Source organism: Zalophus californianus, chromosome 1 (genome assembly GCF_009762305.2).
Source record: "Zalophus californianus isolate mZalCal1 chromosome 1, mZalCal1.pri.v2, whole genome shotgun sequence".
Classification (NCBI taxonomy): domain Eukaryota; kingdom Metazoa; phylum Chordata; class Mammalia; order Carnivora; family Otariidae; genus Zalophus; species Zalophus californianus.
In genome coordinates, this window is record NC_045595.1 from 62,362,016 (window position 1) to 62,378,363 (window position 16,348).

The 16,348-nt window shown below is 44.2% G+C and overlaps 1 protein-coding gene across 1 annotated transcript; it reads right to left on the bottom strand.

Annotated features, from left to right (window-relative positions):
* Positions 1-4,287: 4,287 nt before the first annotated feature.
* CCR4 (C-C motif chemokine receptor 4) lies at positions 4,288-8,780 on the bottom strand. The gene is made up of 2 exons (XM_027585853.1): positions 8,746-8,780; positions 4,288-6,683 (listed from the first exon to the last, which is right to left on the bottom strand). The coding sequence occupies exon 2, from the start codon at positions 6,634-6,636 to the stop codon at positions 5,554-5,556; it is 1,083 nt and encodes a 360-aa protein (XP_027441654.1). The 5' UTR covers positions 6,637-6,683; positions 8,746-8,780; the 3' UTR covers positions 4,288-5,553.
* Between the last annotated feature and the right edge of the window lie 7,568 nt (positions 8,781-16,348).

Sequence of the window (16,348 nt, forward strand, 5' to 3'; positions counted from 1 at the left end):
CATCTTCTAACTAGTAGTTATTTGTAAATATAAATATAATTGAGTTTTATGTATTAGCATTTTCCCCTATTAACTCACTTAATTATCTTGTTATTCATAATAGTTCTTTCCGGTGATTCTCTTGAGTTTTCCAGTTATTCAATACTATCATTACAACTGGAGATACTTTGTCTTTTCTTTTCCAATTTAAAAATACATTTTATATCTTAGAACAGTGTTAAGTTTACAAAAAATCATGAAGAAAGTACAAACAGTTCCCATACACTCCACATGCAATTTCCCTGTGTTATATTTAATGAACCAATATTGATACATTATTATTAACTAATGCCCATACTTTATTCAGATTTCCTTAGTTTTTAGCTAATGTCCTTTTCTGTTCCAGAACTAATTCATTTAGTTGTCTTCTCTCTTTAGGCTCCTCTTGCCTGTGACAATTTCTTAGACTTCCCTTGTTTTTGATGACATTCAGTTTTGAAAGGTACTGTGCAGGTATTTTGTCAAATTTCCCCCTTTACCACTTTTTATATGACTGGTTTCTTTCTCTTAGAGCATGGAGCTGGCATATTCAGTGTGATGTTTGGTAGAAGTGAGAGCAGGCTTTCTTTCCTTCCGTTTTTAGCTGGACTACCTCTGGAGTGCCCCAGGAAGCATTTTGAACTGAGGTCGATATATTGGGTCATGGTAATAAAATAGTATATTCCTACACTTCTATCCTATCCTGATGATAGTATTATTTTTCTCAGTGACTAGCTGTGGGTTGTCAGCAGCTCCTGATCTTCATGGTGCGCCCCTCCCTCAGGAAACAGGTGTTTGCAGGCTGTATGAAGTCTGTCCCGACGCCCCTTGGACTGCCCTTCTCTTCACCTTCTCCCCCATAATTCTTGCCTGAGAGTGGCTGCTTTTAGTCGCCCTTACAAATATTTTGAAGTCTGAAAAATCTCTCTCCAAGTTTCACTGAAAATGGAATTTGTGGGGCACCTGGCTGGCTCAGTCGGTAGAACATGTGACTCTTGATCTCAGGGTCATGAGTTCGAGCCCCACCCTGGGTGTGGAGCCTACTTAAAAAGAATTTTTAAAAATGGAGTTTGTGGGCTTTTTAATTCATTCTTCTTGCTGTTATTTTATAGGTCTTAGAGAAGGCGAAAATGCAGACTTCTGCAACTGTGCTCATAGCAAAAGTTTAAATGAAGTAATTTTTGACCCAAAGAACACCCACTGATTTCTGGAACTAGGAGGCAATTCAATCAATCTTTGAACTCTGTCACACAAAGTTTTATTAGAAACATAGTGGGGATTTTGGAGAGAGGACTGCTGAACTTTGTGTAGTGAAATAGAAACTTGAATTGCCAGTATAGAGGGCTTAATTAAAAGATAAGGAAATTCACTCATTCACTAGAAAATAATTGAACAACTGCTTTGTGCTAGGCATTTTGCTAGGCAGTTAGGTAGTGGTTACTGTTGGAGTTAGTTTAATTCATGATTAGAATATTATTTCCCCTGAACCTCAGTTTCTTGGGGTAAGCCCAACCTTATCTACTTTACAATGAAGCTCAGTTGAGTTTCAGTATATGAAAGCACTTGGTGGATTTCTGTTTTTCTGAAAGGGGAATTTGGAGCCATTATAAGCTTTTAAGGAGTAAAGTATCGTGACCACAAAAAATGGGTGGAGCTTGTGTCTGGTTCATTTGAGTGCAGGAAGTCACCGATGGGTACAGAATATAGGATGTCGGAGGCTATAGCACAAGCAAAGGTAGAAATGGTCCATGACCACTACAGTAGTGGAAAGAGAGATGCCTCTGGGAATGAGGCAGGCAAATTATGGGAGCAAAAGTACAATGGACAAATGGAAGCGTAGGAACCAAGAGTCAGACGGGGTTGATGGCCAGGCAGCAATGAATGAAGGACATCCCCGGGGCAGAGATTATGCCTTTTCATTTCCCCACACCTAGGGATCAATTTCCATTTGTATTAGGGGATCCCTTGCCCCTGTGTGATCCCGAAGTCCTCGTTTTAGACTGGGGTTCCTGAAAACAGCCTCTGAGACTCTGAGATTAGCATACAGGAGATTGAATGGGGAGTCGTCCTGGGAATACCTATGAGGGCGTGAAGGAGGCAAGACTGGAACAACAGGAAAAATTGCATTAGCGTGTGGCCGCAACAGATGCCCCAGCTAATTGTACAGGGCGGGGCGCTTGGAATTGGAAGGGCCTGTCAAAATTGTCCCAAATTAAGGCAAGAGGGCAAGTATTTATTTTGCTGCTGCCCACCCCTCCACATATTCTCTTTTAACTACCCAAACCACTCCGCACCCCACCCCCACCCCTCCACCCCGACCACACAGTATGCTCTTAACACCACTTGCCTTTCCATCAGCCTCGAATGTCCTTCCCCCTTTCCGTTCATCAAAATCACAGTCTTTTTAAAAGCTATTGTGTGCTGGGGCGCCTAGGTGGCTCAGTTGGTTAAGCGACTGCCTTCGGCTCAGGTCATGATCCTGGAGTCCCGGGATCGAGTCCCGCATCGGGCTCCCTGCTCGGCAGGGAGTCTGCTTCTCCCTCTGACCCTCTTCCCTCTCGTGCTCTCTATCTCCCATTCTCTCTCTCTCTCTCTCTCAAATAAATAAATAAATAAAATCTTAAAAAAAAAGCTATTGTATGCTGAAATTGGAAATTGAATTCATTTCTCCTTCCTCGGAAGTCCCAAAGCATTGTGTTTGTTGCTCTGTTGTCCTATCTGTCCTGCTTGCATTCGAGTTGATCTCGTGTTTGTGTTTTCCCTTTAGCAGGTTGTAAATTCCACAAGCTTCCTCCTTTATCTTGTTAGTCTCCCCATAACCGGCATCCTGCTTAGCACAAAACAGACATTCAACCAATTGGAACTAATTGCAGCCAATGTTCCAAACTGTGAAGAGAGTTTCTCAAGGAAAACCTCCCGAAGGGTCTGAGGACCATTTGCCAACACCCTGTATTTTTTTCTTCTTCCAGAAAGAAGATGACATGAATTTGAGTGCCTACTATGGGACAGATACACACAGGGCTATTGCCCAGCGTTCTTGTTGAGGTAAACTTCACAGGCTATCAAACTAATCATTTAAAAACGTGCAATTCAGCGGCACGTAGTACGTTCACCATGTTGCGTAACCACCACGACGGTTGTTCTTAAACAAACTGCACTGAGTCCGTGTTCCCCAGAAGCTGGGCACATTGCCACGAGGAAGGGATGGGTCCAGCGTCTCAGAACGGAGAGTTAACCTCACCTTTGCAGTACTACCTTTGTGTAGAAATCGCGCTGGCTTTTCATGTTTCTGGTGCTGAATGGGAAGAAACTTTCTTGTCAGTGTTCTGAGAGGGTCATGTTGGGGTGTCACTGGAGCTTCCAAATTCCCCATCCTGAGGGAATTCGCCTGAGCTTTGGGACAAGGGAAGGCCTGAGGGTCTTGAGGTGATGGATGACGCCCCCCTCAGGACGAGGGATGGCAGCGGGCAGACTGCACCCCACCCTGTCTACCGCTGTGTGCTCAGAGGGACAAAGGGACAGTGAAACCCCTTCAGCCCATCTGTCTCTCGGGGCCCTAAAATTTCCCTCTTGCTGTGATTAAATGAATACCATTACAAGCTCTATCAGGGAATAATCATCTTTCTTTCCATCACCCTGGAATATATTCCACGTTACAGATGAGGGGAAACTGAGGCTGAAAGTAATGTGTTCAGGCTCACACGGGAGTGCAGAGCTAGGATTTGCAGGCCGGGCGGGGCGGGCCCCACAAAGGGAGGTTTTCTAGGGAAACTGCCCGTGAACCCAGCCTAGCCCTCCCTGCCAGGCACCCCAGCCTCCTGGCCACTGCTGCCCATGGCGCCACCCCCCCCACCCCACGTGGCCGCCTTGACAGGTTGCCCTCTGGTTCCTCCTGCTGCCAGCCCAGGGCGCCACAGCCACATCAGCTGGTATCGCAGCCCATCAGGAAACGGAACACAGGGCGCCTGGGTGGCTCAGTTTGTTAAGCGTTTGCCTTGGGCTCCCCGTGGTGATCCTGGGTAGTGAGATCAAGTCCCACGACCAGCTCCCTGCTCCACAGGGAATCTGTTTCTCCCTCTCCCTCTGCTCATGCTATCTCTCACAAATAAATAAATTAAATTTAAAAAAAAAGGAAACCAAATACGAACAGGATCAGGAAAAAAAGGCTCTGTGAGGCTATATACAAGTTTATTTTTGTCTATAAAGGCAACACCCACTTACCCTTCTAAAATCACTTCTCTGAAAACCAACTTTTTGGAAATGCATCCTTTATAAATGTAGAGCATGTAATAATGTGTAAACTTACAGAAGCATTTGAAACAGATAACTCAGTTAATAGTTTGCAAGACAAGTTTTTTGGGGAGAGGGATTACAGGTCTCTCCCGACTTGATTAAAGTCTCTACTTAATTCTGATTAATTAAGGCTGTAAGAACAGAGATTTATTTTAATGGTGTCAAACAATTAATGATTATGACCTGTAAGAAATGACTGAAATTTTGAGTCATCCAACAGTTAAAAAGGAGGCCAATATTTTAAAAGACAGGATGACATTTTTCACAACTTCATAATTTTTTGACGGTCCAGTTTATGCCACATCAGTAATAACTGTTAGTTGATTATTCTTGCCTTGCTTGATGGCAGGTACTTCAAACTTATTAAGGAAGCATTGTCATACTTCATTAGACCTTGTTATTTTTAGTTTTGAAGGCTCTGTACATGAATAAGAGACCCTAAATAAATGTATCTGCACCTACATATTATTTGTGAAATTTGAATATTCATCTGTTATAATAAAAACAAAACATTCTCACAAGCATATGAAAGTGTGTTTGAATCTCCACAAATGTGTTTGGATCTTTTAATGCCTTGTATTTCACGTTTGGAAATCAGACAATGCTAATGCCTTCACATCCTTACACTTGTAATCAGCATCAAAAGTTTGGCTTCCATTAACAGATCATCCTTTAAAATGAAAGACTCAAGATCCAGGTTCATTACTTCGCTATTTGTTTCTGAGTACACCCGGCTTCCGGGAATACACCATGCTTCAGATATATTATTAGAAAAGCCCTAGGACGGCATGCCAAAGTTTTCTGTATTGTTCCACAAAAGCTAGAAGTTCATTAAAAGGGCCCATTTTTCACAGCGAGCAGCAAGGAGTAGCAATTGATTGCACCAGTCAATCCTCCACAGTTCCTCCTGGAGAACGCAATCAGTTCGAGTTAGAAGGGAATGAATGGTCCTTCCCTTACAGGATTATGGATAGCCTCACTGAAATGCTGCTTAGCGCTCTCCTTCGGTTTACTCATCCCTGCGGGCAGGCCAGGAGACAGGAGGGCTGCCGCAGCCCCCTTGAGCTCTTGCTGCACTGAACTTGCCTGTGGCAAGAGGAAAAGCTGACTGCGGGGTGAAAAGCCCGCGCTCGGCTGTGGATGTAAGTCTTCTTCCTGCCACTTGCTCAGGAACTCTTACTATAATACAATTTTAAGCTCTTGACGCGGGACGCTTGACTCCATCTTTTGCCTCTTCATTTTCTACAGAGCATCATGGAGATCGTGATCCCCCGTGGACTGCGTGTAGGATGAGCTGGGAGTGTCTGGCGGGTAGAGTTGGAGGACCCTGCAGTATTGGCAGAGCATGAATGGCCCCCTGCAGGTTTTGAAGAGCTGTACGATGTACTTGCGGAATTTCTCCCCTAGGAAAAAGTAGATGACTGGATTGAGGCAGCAGTGGACAAAAGCCAGGGTCTCTGTGGCCTGAAGGGCGTAGTCCAAGTGCCTTTCAAAGGTGCAGTCCTGAAGGACCTCCAGTTCCACCAGTGTCTCCAGGAAGAGCACCACATTGTAAGGTGCCCAGAACCCCAGGAAGAGGGCCACCACAGCAAAGACCATCCTCACCGCTTTGCTCTTCTTCTCGTTTTTGCAGTGCTGCAATGTCCTGATGATCATGGAGTAGCAGAACAGCATGGTGCCCAAGGGAACCACCAGTCCAAGAATGTTGATCTCCAGGGAGCTCAGCACCTTCCACCTCGTAGAGTTGAGAGAGTACTCGGTTTTGCAGTAGGTATGGTTGTGCTCAGTATAACAGGTGCTGAATAAAAGGCCTGGAAGGGAGGCCAGGACAGCCACGGACCACGTGGCCAAGCTGGTGATAACCCCATAAGTCAGGGTCCTCGCTCTCAAGGAAAACACCGCATGCACAATCGCCAGGTATCTGTCGATGCTCATGAGCATGATGAAGAAGATGCCACTGTAAAAGCCCACCAAGTACATCCAGGAAATAATCTTGCAGAGACCTAGTCCAAAAACCCACTGGTCTGCAGCATAGTAGCCCCAGAAAGGGAGGGAGAGCACGAAGAGCAGGTCCGAGATGGCAAGGTTGAGCAGGTACACATCCGTCATGGACTTGAGCCTCTTGTACTTGAACAGGACGACAACCACCACAGAATTTCCAAAGAGACCAAACAGAAAGACCAGGGAGTAGAGAGGGGGCAAGAAGAGCTCCCCAAACGCCTTGATGCCTTCTTTGGTGCAAGGCTTGGGGATGTTTTCGTAGAGATAGTAATTGCTATAGATGCTTTCATCCAGGGTGGTGTCTGCTATATCCGTGGGGTTCATTTTCAAATCTACCAGCACCTTGACTCAGGTCTGAGCCCAACCAGAAGCTAATGAGGGGAAGAGCAAACAAGATTTCTGTAAGAACAAAACCAAATCAAAGTGGTGCTGAATACAGAGCATAGTTGCTTAATATTTTGCCCTGGATCATCACACACCCTTCTCAACTTTCCCAAGTTGAAGGGCTCCATTCCCCACAGGGCAGTGCAGCCAAATAGAAGAACCCTGCCCTTGGGAGTTTAGCAGATTCCACGTTCCAGCCCTGCCCCTTTCCTATCCCTCTGAGGGGAGCTTCCGTTCTCTCATTTGTAACTGGGGACAGAAAAACCTCCTTCTTGAGGAGGCGTTTTCAAGGATGCATTTCTAAACAGTAGTCTGCGGTTACTGAATCATTTGCAAGCCAGTTGAGATTTCCAACAGTCCTACACCCAGAACCACCTTTGTGACATAAAAGCAAAAGAAAAAACAAAAAGATGAAAAATCTACGCATGTTTCCCCTTCAGATTATAGCTCCCAGAACTCAGTAATTGCTTAGATAATCATTGGGCTAGAAGATTGGTCATCTGCCTTTATATAAAAATTCTAATTCCTCCTGCAACCTTGACACATAGATTTCAAAGTATGCTCCCTGGTACTGTGCATTTAATCCTACCCCCATGCTCCTCTCCCCCACCACCCTCCCAACAAAAATTGGGCACTCTAAGCCAAACAAGCATACTGAACCGTGGTGCAGATGACTCATAAAAGCTTCCAAGAGGTTAAATGAGGCCACACGGCTATACGCAGAACTTTTCTTTGGGCCCCAAGTCCCGGTAGGAGCTTATGGGGTGGTAGGGGGCTCTGATCTATGGTGTTTGCTGGTTTCTGTGGTGCAGATATTTCCACCACAGCAAAATTCCAGCTACCAACCAACCTCACAAAATTCCTGAATCTTAGCAGTCTTGAGTTGGTGCAAGTTGTCTCCGGCACACACCGCCAGGTCCCCTGTTCATTCTAGAACACCATCTTAGATGGGAACATGCCTGGCCTTCCAGGCTCCTTCTGGGCCAGTCTGATGCTAAGGCCCTTCTGAAGGCAGCAGCACTCAGATCATTTCGCAGTACTCGGATAGTAACTTGAGGGAACTTTTTGGTCCTTTCATCAAAACTGCCTGCAAAAATCAGTCCTGTGTACGGAATCCTATCACAGAGGGAATGAGGCTGACAGACCTCAAAAAGGCACATCACGGCCAGAAATGAAATCCCTCTATCTCCCAACCGCCCTTATTTCCTATCTAAATGGGCAGGTGAAGAGGTTAAAACCTTCTTAAAGTTAAAACCTTCTTAAACCTTCACATGTTCACGTGTGAATCAGAGCAATTCAGGGATGAAGGGCTTTGTGACTCAAGGCTACTTCCTCTTGCTTCCTTCTTAATGCCTGTGTTCCTTATTACAACACTGTTTGGTAATTCACATCTCCCCCCTGCCACCCTCACCACCACAAGCCCAAACACTCAAACGACAAACTACATTTGGTTTCGCAAGATAGAGATTTGTGTTTCCTCCTGCAAACAGATACTGAAGACGTGGGGCATCGCAGAGCCCCTGAAACAATGTTGTAAAATGATTATCAATTCTAATTAAATAAATAGCAATCCTGGTCTCTCTCCACCATTTTGCCAGTGAAAACTTAAGGAACAGACGAAGCTGAGGAGTTAGGAAATTATCAGGAGAACAAAAAAAGGAAACACAGCTGGCAAATGGTGGGAATCAGCCTTATTTGCTTTCTTGACCTGGGAGTCTTGATAGAAGCAAGAAACAGAAAAATGTGGATGTTTGATAAAAATTATGTGTGTATTCTGAGCATGTGGACTTGGGCCAGAGGTGCACAGGGAGAGAGCCCTGCATCTACGAATGCCCCTCAGATGAGGGCTCGGAGGATGTGAGTAGTAGATGGTGTGTGAGCTCCAAGATAAGAGCCAGCTGGGAGCCCCAGAGTGCTCGAGATGCCTGAGTGTTGGGACTAGGTGGGTGGCGGGCCAGCTTACAGCATTTCCAAAGTCCACACACCTGTCCAGTGTCTAGAGAGCAGTGTGTGGCCTGAGGCCCTGGGAATGGCCCCGTCCCCACTTACCTTGCTTTTCTGACAGTGGTTCTGAGGAAGGTCCGTGAGCCAGTGCCAGGCTTGCTCGAGAAGCACAGCGCTAAGAAAGGTGCCTTTGAAGGGCACGTGGCTTCCTGTGAGCACCAGCTCTATCCCTCACCCATCTATGCTGAGTTCAAGTGGGTTTTTTTGACAGAAGTAAGAAGCAGAAAACGAGTGACTAAGAGTCACTCATTTCCCCAAACTGAAAGCTAGGAAGGTTTGCTCTCTCCTAGATTAAAGAGGAAAATGAAGTAAGTTTTCTTTTAAAAGAGAAACTTCTTGATTTTTAAACATTTATTTGCTGGATTTCTAATTTAAAAAATTGCCTTTGGCCGGCTACCTGCAGTAGAAATGATCTTTATGTTCTGGATCAGCGGGCTGTCTGTTGTTTGCCTCCGGAGGTCGTGCGGTGGTGGGCAACCACGATGTGCCATATCCTCCAACAAGTGGGATCTGAGGAGGCCAGAGGAGGCCAGACACATGCAGGAGAAAGGGTAACCAGAGGGGAGAAACACGGAGTGTCCAGGAGGGAATCGGAGGGCTTTAGTCAACCACGTTCAATAACTGGGTGTAACGTGGCATCCAACAACCTAGCTTCAAGCCCCCTTTGCAACAGGAAGACCCCTCCCCACAGCCCTCTCCCTGGAAATCGTGGGGCTCCCACTGACGGTGATTGTGGCTGAGTCCCTCTGAGTTCACGTGGCGGTCACAGCCAAGGGGCGGCCGGCAGTCCTGTCTTCTGTCTATTGCCTCCTCAGCTTCTGCAGCTTCCAGATGTCTTCCCTCTACTGTCCACAGTTGCTTAGCTCTTCGGTTCGGCTTAAAAGAGCCACAAAGGGCATTTTCCCTAAGGAGTTTGCATGAAAAGGAACTAAAAAACTGAGCCAGAGCCACGTTTATCACCCTTTGCTCATTATTACCTCTCTCAAAGAGTCTTTTCAGTTATTTTTTTTTCTTAAATCACCTCCCCATGAAATCTTAACACTGTTTATGATGTGGTATGTGTATATCAGCGCTTTATACATAAAAAGAGGAGGGGTTTTTGTTCACCCCCCAAAACCAATTTTTGCCTCCTTGAGGGCAATGCTGCCTTTAGTAAGAAGGCATGAGTTAGAGTGGTGGGTCCCCAGGGGCTCTTTGGCCCCAGGGCTCATGGATGAAATCTGAAGACACTTTCTCTGGGGATGGGAGGAGCTGCTTTTGGCTTCTAACAGGAAGAGGCCAGGAATGCTGCTAAAATCCTACAAGGCAGTGGACAGCCCTCCATGACAAAGAGTGCTCCTGCCCAGAATGTCAACAGAGCTGAGGCTGAGAGACCTGAGCTGGGGCAGTCATCCCCAGCATGTAGCTGGGGAACCAGATTCACAGATACCCTGAGAAAAAGAAATGAAGATCTGCGGTCAAATCAGTATGGGGAACTCTGGGCTTGGGTTCAGGTTAAACACCGCTCCAGACTGCAGCAGTCTTGGGGCTTTCCAATGCCAATATCACTGTGAACTCTGGAAGCAGATATAGAATAAAAAAGTCCCTAACATATTTGGCCAGTGAATCTATGCCCATTATACAGAGTAATTTATAGAATTAACATATTTTTAGGTTCTGCCACCCTCTTTCTCTTCTGTGGAGTGGCCAGGTAAGGTTTGGTGAAGGCAGCCTTGCAGCAGAAGCAGAGATGCAGATCCTCGTGAAGACCCCGATGGGCAAGACCATCACCCTTCAGGTCGAGCCCAGTGACATCATCAAGAACGGAAAGCCAAAATCCAAGACAAGAAGGGCATCCTGCCTGACCAGCAGCATCTATTTTTGCAAGCCAATGGCTGGACTACAATATCCAGAAAGAGTGAACCCTGCCCTTGGTTCTTCACCTGCGAGGTGGCCTCATTGAGCCTCCCCTCCGTAAGCTGGCCCAGAAATACAACGGCGACAAGATGATCTGCCATAATGCTCCCTGCACCCCCACTTGGTCACCTGCCATGAGAAGTGCGGCCACACCAACAAACTGTGCCCCGAAAAGGCCAAACAGGGCCCATTTGACCAGAGGGCGGCCTCCTGCCCAAGCCCCTAGGCTTCAATAAAGTTTCCCTTTCGTTGACCGGAGCAGTAAAAAAAAAAAAAAACTCCCTATTTTTAGAAATGCGGAGCTTGAGGAAGCTTCTATCATGGAATACCAGGCCTTGAGGGACAAGTTAGAGAGCTGGGGGCACAGCTGGGAGCTGGGAAAGCCCTGGTCCAGCCCATCTGAGCACAGTGCCTAAGCCTCCATGGACCTGGCCTTGGGGGAGAGTGTTTGGGTGTTAGGGTTCTAGAACATGTGATAGCCAGAGGCCCCAATGATCATGTGTTATCATTGGTCATTGTGGGTCTGGAGAAGTCCCTTGAAAGGCAGTTAATGCTCCCTCGACTGAAGCTGCCTGCATGAGAAGCATCCCTGAGTCCGAGTGAGGGAGTACATAGAACATGAGTTCCAGCATCTATGTTGGTTGACAGCACCGGCTTTGAGGCCTGCTCCGTCTGGCTTTGGATCCCAGTGACACCACTTCACAGCTATGTGAACCTCAGTCTTCTCATCTGCAAAAGGGGTGCTACTGCATGAGGACGTTGAGAGGACCAGTGAGCTAATGTTGGTGCCCGATATAGACAGGCGCTCCACAAGATCACTAGTGTTGAAAATCAGTAGCATCGACAACATGCACAGTACTAGCTTTCTCTCATGAAGTAGCTGGGCTTGGCAGGTGGTCGGTAGCCACAGCGAGGAATCTGGGAGATACCTGGATGCAGACTCAGTGGGCCACATTCCACTTCTGAGTTAGTGTTAAAGTGAAGAGCACATTTCAGGTTTCCAAGTTGCAATGGTTATTGCCCTGGAGAAAATCAGTCTTCAGGTTTGCAAAGTCATAACGTTAACTGTCCTGGAGAAACACTAAATAGGTTCTCCCTTCAGTAGGGGTTTCAAAACTAAACAATACTCCCCGCCCCCCAAAAAAGGTCACATATTTACTAATGTCTATTTCATAGATGGGGAAATAGAACCTAGAGGGGGACAGGGTATGCTCAGGGCAGCACAGCCTGAGACGCAGTCGGGCCTAACACATACACTCTGACATTTTCAGACACTATCTTCCACTGGGCTGAGAAACTCAAACCAGACCAGAGAGGAGCAAGCAGACCAGCAAAATGCACTCAGGGCAAACCCTCCCCGAGGCAAGGTGGTGTGCTGCCCAGCCAGGGCGGCCAACAGGAAGGAAAGCCGTAACATAAGCCTACAGCGCCCTCTGGTGTACCAAACCTTATATCAACACCAAAAACGCTAAAGTATATTCCCCAGGCCACGCATGCCACACCAACCCACGGGAACCAGCCTGTGTGGCCCTGGAAGCCACTCCCAACGCCTTCAGGAGGAGCTCCATGGGACTCAGCTGCAGAGCAGTGGTAGTAAAGCATCAAAGATTTTGGGGCACCTGGGTGGCTCAGTTAAGTATCTGACCGGCTCAGGTCATGATTTCGGGTCCTGGGATGGAGCCCCATGTCTGGGCTCCCTGCTCAGCGGGGAGTCTGCTTCTTCTCCCTCTTCCTCTCCCTCTGCCCCTCCACTTCCCACTCATTCTCTCTCTCTCTCTCTGATAAATAAATAAAATCTTAAAAAAAAAAAGCATCAAAGATCTGGAGTTCAGACCTGTTTACTTTCATTTAAAATGAGAGAAGGCTGCCAGGCAGGGCTACCCAGGGCATCGTATCCAGGGACCAAGCAACAGCAAGCTGGAGCTAGAGGGGGCAGCTTATGTTTGACAAGCAGGGAGAGGTTAGTTAGTTTTCATGGGTTCTCTGTTGGTTGCTAATTTGGATAATTTGAGGTCTTGGGGCACAGGAACTGTCCCTAGCTCCCTGGTATCTGGTCCCAGGGTGATTAGGTCTGGTAGACAGTAGCCCCAGAGCAGAGATGCTGATAAGGAAGTGACTGTTCAAAAAGGGGAACTGATCGGCCTCTAGCCAGGGCCTCAAAATTGGATCAAGAAAACACTTAAACAAATAAGCCATTTTACAGGGGAGGTTTGAATACACAGACAAAACTTTGGTAAGGAAATAGAAAATTGCAAACAATTAAATTAGAAATTGATTTTTAAAGAGATAAATAAAACTCCCTGTACATTTAAAATTAGAAAACACATTTTCATGTAACCTGGACAAAGAAAATATCATAATGGAAAATAGAAAACACTTGTAACTAAATGATAATAAACTATCACTTATTCAAAATTGTGGTAGGCAGCTGATGTGGTCCTGAGAGGGTAATTTAGCCCTTAAATGTTTATATCAGAAGAGAAGAAAGGATGAGAACTGTTCAACTAGAAAAAGAAACAGTAGAAAAGGAATTGTAGAATAAACTCAAAAATGGTATAAGGAAATAAATGATAAATATAAGCAGAAACTAAAAACAAAATTTGACAGTAAAATAGACCCATTACAGTATCTGAAAACACAAAACTGACAAATCTCTAGGAAGATAGGTAAAGGGAAAAAAAAGGAAACAATCTTGGAACATAAAGGGAGTTATAAATACAGAGCAGAGATTTGAAAGATAAGAAACAGGAGCACCTGGGTGGCTCAGTGGGTTGAGCAGCCAACTCTTGATTCCAGCTCAGGTCCTGATCCCAGGGTCCTGGGATCGAGACCTGCGTCAGGCTCAGTGCTCAGTGCAGAGTCTGCTTAAGATTCTCTTTCTCCCTCTGCCCTTCCCTCTCCCTCTACTCCTACTGCTACTCACTCTCTCTCTCTAAAATAAATTAATTGAATAAAAATTTAAAAAGAAGGATAAGAAGGGCACCTGGGTGGTTCAGTGGGTTAAGCGTCTGCCTTCAGCTCACATCATGATCTCACATCGTGTCCTGGGATTGAGCCTCACATCAGGGAGCCTGCTTCTCCCTCTCCCTCTGCCTGCCGCTCCCCTTGCTTGTACTCTCTCACTCTGTGTCACATAAGTAAATACAATCTTTTTAAAAAAAGATAAGAAACATTATGAATGATTGCATCACAATGAATTTGAAAACTTAGATAAAATGGATCAATTACTAGAAAGCGTATTTGCCTAAATTGACTCAAAAATAATACAAAATCTGACTTATAATCTTTTTAAAAATTGAATCAGTACTTTAAATGCTTTGCACAAAAACAAAGTAAAAAAAATTCAGGACAGATGGACTTACAGGAAAATCCTACCAAACCTGCAATATACATATAGTTCTAATCTCATACATCTTTTTTCCCCAGAATTACAAAAAAAGAATACTCCTAAACTCATTTTATGAAGTTAATATAAACAAACTGTATGAAAAAATAAAAATTATTCAATTTCACTCATGAATATATTGATGCAAATATGCTATATAAAATACTAACAAACCAAACACTAAAACTGGCCAAATTAGTTCATTTCAGAAATGCAAAGTTGGTTTGCTATTGTAGAATATATTAATGCAAATCACCACACTAACAAAATAAAAGAGAAAAGCCACTGACATAGAAAGAGTGTTGAATAAGTAGAACAATATTCATGATTTGGGGGGAAAAAAAACACACCATAGGACATTAAGAACAGAAGGGACCTTTTTAAAATCGATAAAGGTATCTGCATAGAAAATCTCTGAAAAACAATGTTTAACTGTAAATAGCAAAAGCCATTCCTTTCAAAATCAGGACCATGACTAGAAATGCCCACCAGCACCAGTTCTATCAGAGCTGGTAGAAAAAGACAAGATTTTTAAATAGAAGATATAATGAATTCAACAAAGTTGCAGGATACAAAGTCAATACACAAAAATCAGTTGCATTTCTACATACTAACTATGAATAATCTAAAAAATTTAAGAAAACTTCCATTTACAATAACATCAGGAAGAATAAAATACTGAGAATAAACTTAATCTAGCAGGTCAAAGACTTGTATTCTAAAAACTATAAAATGTTACTGAAAGTAATTAAAGAAGACACAAATAAATGGAAAGCATCCCATGTTCATGGATTGAAAGACTAAATAATAAGATATTGAATTACCCAATCAATCTACACATTTAATGTTATCCCTATCAAAAATCCAAAAGTGTATTTTGCAGAAATAGAAAAAAAAAAACCATCCTGGGGCACCTGGGTGGCTCAGTCCGTTAAGCGTCCGACTCTTGATTTCAGCTCAGGTCATGATCTCAGGATTGTGAGATCAAGCCCTGCATCACACTCTGTGCTGGGTGTGAAGCCCGCTTAAGATTCTCTCTCTCTCTGCCCCTCCCTCCTCTAATAAGTAAATAGATAGATGGATAATTAATAATTTTTAAAAATCCCCCATCCTAAAATTCATATGGAATCTAAGGAACCCTGAAATGGTCAATCTTGAAAAAGAAGAACAAAGTTGGAGGTCTCACACTTCCTGATTTTAAAACTTATTATAAAGCTACAGTAATCAAAACAGTGTGATACCGGCATAAAGGCAGACATATAGACCAATGAACTAGAATAGAGAGCCCAGAAATAAATCCTCACATATATAGTCAAATAATTTTCAAAAAGGGGTGCAAGATCATTCAATAAGGAAAGGACAAGTCTTTTCAACAAATGGTTTCTAGGAAAACTGGATATCCTGGTGCAGAAGAATAAAGCTGGATCCTTAGCTTCACCATATACAAAAATTGACTCAAAATAGGTCAAAGACCTAAATATAAAAGCTAAAACTATAAAATTCATACAAGAAAACATAGTGGAAAGGCTTCATGACAATGGATTTGACAGTGATTTCTTAAAGATGACACCAAAGATACAGGTAACAAAAATAAAAATAGATTAAAGGACTATACCAAAATATAAAACTTCTGTGCATTAAAGGACACAATCAACAGAGGGAAAAAGCAATCTACAGAATGGGAGAAGCTATTTGCAAGTTATACATCTGATAAGAAGTAATATCCAAACATATAAAGTACTACTACAACTCAACAACAGAAAAAACAATCTTATTGGTGGTACTGGTACAAGGATAGAAAATAGAAACAGAATAAAGTATCCAGAAATGAACTTCACTGACTGTTCCAGAGACAGACTAAATATGTTTTTTATTATTTAAAAAATCTCCAATAATGTCCTACTCCCCAGAAACCTTATGTGTGAAACCCCATGTGTGAAATCAACCACCCTCCCCCCAAAGACACTAACATAACAATATAACTAGAGATACTGCTAATAGGTTAAAACCCAGAGGAGAGCTATCACCTCCAAATGCCCCCAAGAGATACTTCATCACCCAAGAGTACAATTCTTCAGGGTTGGAGGTGCCTGGGTGGCTCAGTCAGTTAGAGTGCCCAACTCTTGGTTTGGGCTCAGGTCATGATTTCAGGGTTGTGGGATCGAGCCCCACATCAAGCCCTGTATCGGGCTTCACCTTGGGTATGGAGCCTGCTTAAGATTCTTTTTCTCTCCCTCTTCACCTCCACTGCACTCAAAAAAATTTTTTTTAATTTAAAAATAAAAAATTAAACCATTCTTCAGGGCATATTCTCTGTACCACCTCCCACCCCACGCAACCAACACACACACAAACCACCAAATCCTG